Below are 10,131 nucleotides of genomic sequence, written 5' to 3' on the forward strand. Positions count from 1 at the left end.
TTTTTTATTTATTACCATTTATACCAATATTGTGATAAATCTGAATTATGTATTAAAAGTGAATTATGTATGCAATATTATTTGAATTATAATTATTTTTGGAATATATTATGTTTATTTGGTGAAATATTGTCACATTGTATTATAAGTATATTAAAATATGCGATAAATGTATTATCTATCATTAAAACTTGTATTATATGTGAATAATAAATTGTTCTTTATAATATGTATTAAAGTTGTATTAGAAATGAAATTAAAGAGATCAAATAAAAAAAATATTATTACTATAAATGATAAATATTTTCTTATTATAGTATATTTATGTAAGTTTTTCATAATTTAACATGAGTAGGATGGTTGGTGTTAGACGCGCAAATTACTTGATCTAACTACGTGCAGACGTGTCAAGAACTTGGACATTGGTCTTGACATGGATGATGGCAAAACAGTGCAACACAGGTTCAAGGTGCTTGGGTGTTGGCAAGGCAGCTTGAACATGCAAGGCTTACGTGTGGGCTAGAGTCATCGGCAAGGCAGCGTGTTCGCTCGACAAGGCAAAGCTGTGAAGACTTGACGATGGCAAGAACAAAGACACTTCATGTGAAGTGCTGAAATAAAACTAAGTGTTGGAGAGCAGCTAAAATATTCTAAGTGTTGGAAGATGACTGAAATATTCTAAGTGTTGGAATGTAGCCTGAAATATTCTAAGTGTTAGAATATTAGTATTTCGTGTGGATAAGAATGTAATTTGAATTAGATTCTACCTGTTAGAAATATAGTTGTTGGAAACTTAGTTTGAACCCTGTGATGACAAGTGTCGGGCAGGTGTCATGTGCAGAAATGTTATTAAGGGTGAAAATTCGTCTAAGGCTGAGACAGAGTGTTTTTCTAGCCTTAAACAAATTTGTTAAGCCTTCCTTTGTATTAATTATCAGATTAGTAAAGGTTGAGACAAGTTCCTGCAAAGTCTGTTTGTTGTTTAACTTTGCTGCTAAAGCATTTCTATTGTTAGTGAAATTCGTGGGTGTAAAATAGGCTGAGTGTTACAGACATTTGTATGACTGCCTAGAGTGGTGTTCGGTAAAAATAAATCGACCCTCTTTCAATTGATATCAGAGCACAGTTAAAAGATGCTGAAAAAGCAGAACTGTGGGAACTGGCACGAAAAATTGAAGCATTCGTTGGGTTTACAGATGATATTTTGGGAGACTCGACGTTTGTGGATTTGTTTACACAAGTCATTGATTTGAGACTTGACGCTGAGAAAGTTCAGGGGGAGATTGGTGTATATCGACAGATTGATAATCATATCGCTGAAATCTTGGATTTCTGTATCACAACTACACAACAACTTGAGGGACTGCAGAAGGAAAATGAGAACCTTCGAGCAGAGCTTGTTATTTTGTGTCGGGTTGTGGCTACGTTGAGTTCAAATCATGTTGAATCATCTAAGGTTAAAATTCTAGAACCTAAAGCCTTTAGTGGCGCAAGAAGTGCTAAAGAGCTGGAAAATTTCATTTGGGATATGGAACAATATTTTACTGCTGCAAGGGTGCCTGACGTTGACAAGTTAAATATTACCACAATGTACTTGACGGGTGATGCTAAACTTTGGTGGAGGACTCGAAATGCAGATGATGTAAGTGATGTTCGTCCTAGAATTGATACATGGGATAAGTTAATAAAAGAAATGCGTGATCAATTTCTTCCTAGCAACGCATCTTGGCTTGCAAGGGATAAATTGAAAAGGCTAAGGCAGACGAGTTCGGTGCGGGAATATATTAAAGAATTCACTTCTGTGATGTTAGACATACACAATATGTCTGATGAGGATAAATTCCACAACTTCATTTTGGGTATGCAAGGCTGGGCTCAAAATGAACTCCGAAGGCAGAATGTTAAAGATCTGCCTGGTGCAATTGCTGCTGCAGATTCGTTGGTTGATTTTCGGACACTCGTCATTTGACAGATTTTCCCTCCACTTCAAAAACTAAGAAAAAGAACAATAAGAAAGGGGGATGGAAAAAGGATAGTCGTAAGGACGGTACAAATGACAAAGGAAAGGCACAAATGAAGGATGAAAAAGACAAACCAAAGAACAAAGATGGTAATTCTAAGGGCTTTTGGACTTGTTGTGGTCCTCATTTGGCCAAGTCTTGTCCAAACCGGGAAAAGGTAAATGTTTTGCTTGCAAGAAATATGAATCAAAGGGAGGAAAATGAGGAAATCGTGGCTGCAATGGCAAACCCATTGGGGTTGTCCTTCAACCATATTACAGGGATTAATAATGTTGGAGAAACGTCTAGTACTTCGAATCCTCATGCTTCTCTAATTCATATAGAAATGACAGTGAAACAACAACGTGTGATGGCAATGGCTGATACAGGAGCCACCCATATGTTTGTAGATGTGAAAATTGCTACAAAATTGGGGCTCAAGTTTTCTAAAAGCCCTTCCTACGTCAAAACAATCAATGCTAAGGCACATGCCATTGTGGGTATGGCTTATGGTGTGTCTATGTCGACTGGAAGTTGGGTGGGAAAACATAATTTGATGGTAATGCCGCTTGGTGAATTTGAGATCATACTTGGGATTGATTTTCTAAGAAAATTCCAGTTTGTTTTGTTTCCTCACTTAGATGGAGTGATGGTCATGAATGGAAGCAATGCTGGATTTCTTAAAGGAGTTCATCCATTTGGAAACATTAATAAAGTTGCAAAGAAGAAAGACAAAGGAATGTTCTTGTCTGCTATGTCAATCGACAAAGGACTGAAGAAAGGTGATGACACTATACTTGTTGCCTTGGTTGAAGTGAAACCTGATGTTAAGATGGAAGTGCCTGATTGTGTTGTTGAATTGCTTAAAAAGTATGCTACCACCTGAATTACCAAAGAAATTACCACCAAGGAGGGATATTGATCATAAAATTGAGTTGCTCTCTGGTACGGTTGCTCCTGCACAGGATCCTTATCGTATGACTTCTAAGGAATTGGTTGAATTACGCAAACAATTGAACGAGTTATTAGATGTTGGATTGATTCAGCCACCTAAGGATCCATATGGTGCCCCTGTTTTATTTCAAAAGAAACACGATAGGACTATGCGAATGTGTGTAGACTACAGGGTGCTGAACAAGGCAACTATAAAGAACAAGTATCTGGTTCCATTGGTGCAGGATTTGATGGACAGGTTGAGTAAGGCATGCTGGTTCACAAAACTTGATCTCAGGGCGGGTTATTGGCAGGTTAGGATAGCAGAAGGTGATAAACAAAAAACAACATGTGTAACTACATATGGTTCATATGAATTCCTTGTAATGCCATTTGGGCTGACTAATGCTCCGACAATGTTTTGCAACTTAATGAAAAATGTATTGTTTGACTATCTTGATGACTTTGTTATTGTCTATCTAGATGATATTGTCATTTATAGTCGAACACTGGAGGAACATGTTAATCACTTAAGTTTGGTTTTGTCTCAGTTGAGAAAATACATACTTTATGTTAAGATTGAAAAGTGTGAGTTTGCTCAACAAGAGATAAAAATTTTAGGGCATCTTGTTAGTAAAAACCAAGTTTGAATGGATCCTAAGAAAGTGCAAGCCATTGTTGATTGGCAGGCACCTCGTCATGTGAAGGATTTGAGGTCGTTTCTTGGCTTGGCTAACTATTACAGAAAATTCATTGCTGGTTACTCAAAAAGGGCAACAGCTTTGACAGATTTGTTGAAGTAGGATACAAAATGGGTTTGGTCTGAACGATGTGATGAAGCATTTCAGAATTTAAAGAATGCTATTACATCTGAACCTATACTCAAATTGCCGGATTTTGAGTTACCATTTGAAGTGCACACTGATGCGTCAGACAAAGAAATTGGTGGTGTATTAGTGCAGGAAGGTCATCCAGTGGCCTTTGAAAGTAGGAAATTGAATGATGCTGCACAACGATACTCAACACATGAAAAAGAAATGGTTGCGATGGTACACTGTTTGTAGGCTTAGAGAGTTCATCTCCTGGGTACTCGATTTGTAGTAAGAACTGATAACATAGCAAATACATTTTTCAAGACACAGAAAAAGTTAAATCCTAAACAAGCACGGTGACAAGAATTCCTGGCAGAATATGATTTCATGTGGGAACATAAATCAGGAAAACACAACCAGGTTGTTGATGCACTGAGTAGAAAAGAAATGTTTGTTGCAGTATATTTAATTTCAAAACTCGAAACTAATTTCTATGATAGATTCAGGTTGTATGCTACAAATGATTAATTGTATGTTAAATGGATGGGTCAAGTGCAAGATGGCAAAATGAGACGGTATTGGATCGAGGACGATCTGCTCTATTTTAAAAGGGGGAGAATCGTTGTACCAAATCAAGGGGGATTGCGCAAAGACTTAATGAAAGAGGCACATGATTCTGGTTGGGTTGGACATCCAGGTGATGAAAGGATGTTAGCCTTACTGTCTCGAGTTTATTTTTGGCTAAAGATGGAAGACGATATAGAGGCATATGTCAAAACTTATCATGTTTGTCAAGTTGACAAGACATAACGTAAGAAAGAAGCAGGTTTGTTGCAACCTTTGCCTGTTCCTGAAAGGCCATGGCTATCAGTAAGCATGGATTTCATTTCTGGATTTCCTAAGGTAGATGGCAAAGCATCTATCATGGTGGTAGTTGATAGGTTTTCCAAATATTCTGTTTTTATTGCTGCACCTAAACTATGTTCATCTGAAGTTGCTGCTGATTTGTTCTACAAATATGTGGTTAAGTATTTTGGTGTTCCGGCTGACATTGTAAGTGATAGAGATACAAGGTTTACTGGTAGATTTTTGACAACTTTGTTTAATATGATGGGAATCGAGTTAAAATTTTCTACTGCAAATCATCCACAAACAGATGGACAGACGGAAAGAATTAATCATTTGTTGGAAGAATACTTGAGGCACTATGTGACAGCAAGTCAACGAAATTGGGTGACATTGTTAGACACTGCGCAGTTCTACTATAATCTGCACAAGTCGTCTGCAACAGAAATGAGCCCTTTTGAAATCGTTTTAGGCAAACATCCTATAACGCCACTAGATATTGCCAAATCTAAAAATCAGGGAAAGTGTCCAGCAGCATACAGGTTGCAAGGGACAGACTTGAAATGTTATCTGAGGCACAAGATAGCTTGTACAAGGCTCAGCGGTGCATGAAGAAGTATGCTGATCAACATCGTAGCTCAGTTGAGTTTAATGTGGGTGACAAGGTGTTACTGAAACTTACCCCACAAATCTGGAAACAGATTGTAAGTAAGAACACACATCGAGGTTTGATTCCTAAGTATGATGGTCCATTCGAAGTGGTGAAACGAGTGAGCGAAGTTGCTTAAAGGTTAAAGTTGCTAGAAAGGTTGAAAATTCATCCCACTTTCCATGTGAGTTTCTTGAAACCTTACTTTGCATATGCAGATAATCCAGACAGAAACAGGTCAAAGAGGGCTCCTCTATCAGTACCTACATAGTATAATGCTGAAATTGAGAAGATCCTTGATCACCGAGTTTTGGGAACAATTAAGAAGAATACTAAGATATAATTCTTGGTTCACTGGAAAGGCAAGAGTGCAGTTGATGCAGTTGGGAGAAGGCGAAAGACTCATGGTAGTTTGATGCTCAAATCGAGGACCATCTTAAAATAGTCTCGATGAGGACGTCGAGTTCAAGTGGTGTGGGTGGTCTGTTAGACCCGCAAACTACTTGATCTAACTACGTGCAGACATGTCAAGGACTTGGGCATTGATCTTGACATGGATGATGTCAAAACAGTGCAACACAGGTTCAAGGTGCTTGGATGTTGGCAAGGCAGCTTGAACATGCAAAGCTTACGTACGGGCTAGAGTCATCGGCAAGGCAACGTGTTGGCTTGACAAGGCAAAGCTGTGAAGACTTGACGATGGCAAGAACAAAGACATTTCACGTGAAGTGCTGAAATAAAACTAAGTGTTGGAGGGCAGCTAAAAAATTCTAAGTGTTGGAAGATGGCTGAAATATTCTAAGTGTTGGAATGTAGCCTAAAATATTCTAAGTGTTGGAATGTAGCCTGAAATATTCTAAGTGTTAGAATATTAGTATTTCGTGTGGATAAGAATGTAATTTGAATTAGATTTTATCTGTTAGAAATATAACTGTTGGAAACTTAGTTTGAACCCTGTGATGACAAGTGCCGGACAGGTGTCATTTGTAACTACCGCATGTAACTGCCATGTGCAGAAATTTTATTAAGGGTGGAAATTCGTCTAAGGTTGAGATAGAGTGTTTTTCTAGCCTTAAACAAATTCGTGAAGCCTTCCTTTGTATTAATTATCAGATTAATAAAGGTTGGGACAAGTTCCTGTAAAGTCTGTTTGTTGTTTAACTTTGCTACTAAAGTATTTCTATAGTTAGTCAAATTCGTGGGTGTAAAATAGGCTGAGTGTTATAAACGTTTGTAAGACTGCCTAGAGTGGTGTTCGGTAAAAATAAATCGACCCTCATTCAATTGGGCTATAGGTCGGGTGGACTTGAATAAGAAAGTGGGTCAAACAATTGGGCGATAAATTGGGTGGGCTTGAATAAGAAAGTGGCCCAAAATGAAGCGGGAGGGAGGGGGTTATGAGTGGTAAATATGAGAGAATGAGTTTATTAGGAATTACTTTCGGTGGTATGAACTTGTAATATTTTAGATTGTATGTCTCTTTTATGTAGTTTTTCCGAAATAAAAGTTCACTATTTTATTTAAATAATGATATAAATCAATTCGATTGATTAGGCTCGATCGGTTCACATTATTTTGACACCTCTCAAGAAAACAAACCTATACAGCACTTACCTTATTAATCCACTTACTCACAAATAGAAGTGACAAATGAGTGAATTATCGAATTTGAATGGACTGAATATGAATTGAGTTAAAAATAGATTGGATCACAACCCACTCATATTAAATCTATAGATAAATATAAATTTCATCAAATATAATTTGAGTAAACAAAAAAATGTGATTTAATCTCCTAAAACTAAAAAATATTAGATTAAAAATTGTTAATACCTCAACCCCTACGACCCACATCACCCCTATATATTATTATTTTGAATAATTTTTTCATGCAAAATTGTTTGTTTGTTTTTTGCCCTGTACCCCCACCCCACCCCATCCCCAAAATACTTTTTTTAAAAAAGCTTCTAATTTAATATGAGAAAAAATAGATCAGTTTCACTTATGTGAACTAAAATTGTCATCCTTATTCACAAATGCAAAAGACAAAAACAAATATTCTAATTATGATAAAATTAAGCGTCCAAAAGAATTTAAACATTAACCACATGTAGAATTATTTTTTAAAAAATAATAAAAAGGATAGAGAAGAGTTGTATTAAATGTGATGAAAATACAAATAACTGATTTTAATTAATGTTTCCTTGATTATTTTTAATCTTGCTATAAATTTTGTAATTTTGTGGTATCGGGCTGTCAAACAAATAACATTATCACCTCTCTTATTATATATAGATACAGATTGATTTGACACACTAAGTTTCAAAATGAGAAGGAGAAGTAAAACAATAAAATTTAAGATATAATTTTTAAAGGATATTGTGCAGTAAATATAGCTTTATTCTTCTCTAAATTAAAAATCTCAAATTCAGATTTTATACATAAAAAACTTAGCAATGACTTTCTCACGATCAATCCTTATATATCGTAAATAAAAAAATAATCAAATTTTAATATAAAAATAAAAATATAAAAAAAAAAAAGGTATATAGCATGAGTGCGTCAAAGGAGGAAATTAAACAGGTGTTACTGCATGCTGCTGACGCATATTTTCCTTTATCATTAATTACTACGCCACTTGTTCCTCTCTTGTTTCATTTATTCACCATACTCACACACACACACTCTGCTTATTATTTACTATTATTATTACCTCCCTTCCCAAGAAACTGCACAGACTTTGCAGAAGAAAAATGGAATCAAAGAAAATGATTAATTCACCAAGAAAAAGGATTAGGAAATATCATACAAGAAAAACTCCAATCATTAATTCTTATACAGATATGGCTGAAGCTAGAAGAGAAATTGTCCATGCTTTACACCTTCATAGATCTTCATCATTTAATAACCCAAACAATTATGCCTTATTGGGTCAAAGAGGTAACAAATACTTACATGTACAATAATTATACTATTCATCTATCTCCCCTTCTTCTCTATTGTATTCAGTCAGATTTTGTTTTTCCATATTTATTCTTTATTTAATAAGATTTTCAACTTACTTACATTTCTTAGAAAGTAATTTGAAAATAATTACTTTTGAAATTATTATTTTTCTCAAATGTTATGTTAATATATTCCAATAATTCTTGGATTAGAAAGAGTAATATGTGTGAAATGAAATTGTCCCCAAAAAATAAGTAGCAACTAGACATGAAATTTGATAAATAATGTTCTAAATAGCTTTCTTTCAGCATTACAAATTCAACCTCATTTGTTGTTACTCTTTCTAATTTTATTTTTTTTAACAGTAAATTCCCAACAATATTATTACTCAATAGTGGAATCTATGCCTATTCCTCAACCAACATGGTCTACAACGGCTCCGGCAATACATAAAACACCGCCGCCGCCATCACCACTGCCACCTTCTTCCAGTGGCGATGTTACGGAGTTCGATTGGTGGCTAGGGTTTCTTAAGTCATTGGATTTGAAGAAGAATACAAGTGAAGTAGAAAATATTTTGATGGAAAATTCAAAGGTGATTAGTCAATTACAAGATGGATTAAAGAAGGATGCAACTAATAATCTGATAGATGAGTGGTTAATTATTCCTACAGCTGATGATGATGATGTGTTAATTGAGTTTTAATTAAGTTAAAACCTAGCATTAGTTGAAGAAAAAACATTGTAAGTTGTTTATTTCATGATCAGTTTTCGTAATTTTTTGTATGTTTAATTCATTTATTTTATTTTATTATATTAGGAGAAGAGGTTAGTGGCTATTTTATGTGATTCTTCCTTATTTTGTTGCCTAATTCTACAATGCAATAATACAAACAATGTTCACCAACTCTAATACGTTATTTAGGAGAAGAGGTTAGTGGCTATTTTATGTGATTCTTCCTTATTTTGTTGCCTAATTCTACAATGCAATAATACAAACAATGTTCACCAACTCTAATACGTTATTTACTCCTCAAAATGAAAATTTTAATTATGGAAAAAATTATGTATTACTTTATGAAGGGCTTAGTTGTGTATGGCATAGGTATTCACGTATTAGTTATTTTTGTTTTCTATTTCAATGTAGAATTGTACATATATTTTCTAATAATTTATATACATGTTACGTATGTAGTTTTAAAATTGTAAATTAAATACTATATTAATTTTATACATAGTTCTAATCAATTTATCAAAATATGGTAGTATTATTTTTGCCAAATTCTACTTATTATTTTTATGTAAAATTATTTGTATTATTTTTAAGTTAATCAGTTAGCAATATTTTTCCTATATCGGATGACCTCCGTGTGTTTTAATTTGGTAGGACATAAAATCTAAAATTTAAATTTTTGGATCAAATGTCAAGTTAGATAAACCACTCTATATTTTACCTCGATTGGACATAAAATTTAAAAAGTAAATGGAATTTAAAGTTTTGTATAAAATGTCTAAGCCACTCTATATTTAACCTCAAATGTACGTATCAAAGAACACGTTCTGAAATACAAATAAAAAGATAGACAAGCAAGATAGGAGAAATCCTATTGAAATAGGAGAAAGACAAAGGCAGAGAGTGTATTTCAGATAAATCACATTAAATGAATATATCTAGAATATCCAAAACATCCAATATATATAGGGAGAGGGGCAGGTAAAATAGGAAAGAGGTGAACGGAAGAATTAATATATCTCTATTCAGATAAATTATATTTGTATATAGCGTATCTAAAAAGTTATATTTAATTTGGCGCACAAATATATATATATATAATTTTAAAAATTAAAATAAAATCAATTAATTAAGTTCTAAATTAATAAAATTTATATCGTTGCTCTTTTGAAATAATTATGTAGAATATTGAAGGTGAAAATCATACTGAAT

At 34.1% G+C, this 10,131-nt stretch overlaps 1 protein-coding gene across 1 annotated transcript; it reads left to right on the forward strand.

Annotated features, from left to right (window-relative positions):
• Positions 1 to 2,073: 2,073 nt before the first annotated feature.
• On the forward strand, positions 2,074 to 5,203 carry LOC138338344 (uncharacterized). Its single transcript, XM_069289298.1, has 4 exons — positions 2,074 to 2,850; positions 2,966 to 3,247; positions 3,737 to 3,982; positions 4,562 to 5,203. The coding sequence occupies exons 1-4, from the start codon at positions 2,074 to 2,076 to the stop codon at positions 5,201 to 5,203; spliced, it is 1,947 nt and encodes a 648-aa protein (XP_069145399.1).
• The last annotated feature ends 4,928 nt before the right edge of the window (positions 5,204 to 10,131 follow it).

This window comes from Solanum lycopersicum, chromosome 9 (genome assembly GCF_036512215.1).
Source record: "Solanum lycopersicum chromosome 9, SLM_r2.1".
Classification (NCBI taxonomy): domain Eukaryota; kingdom Viridiplantae; phylum Streptophyta; class Magnoliopsida; order Solanales; family Solanaceae; genus Solanum; species Solanum lycopersicum.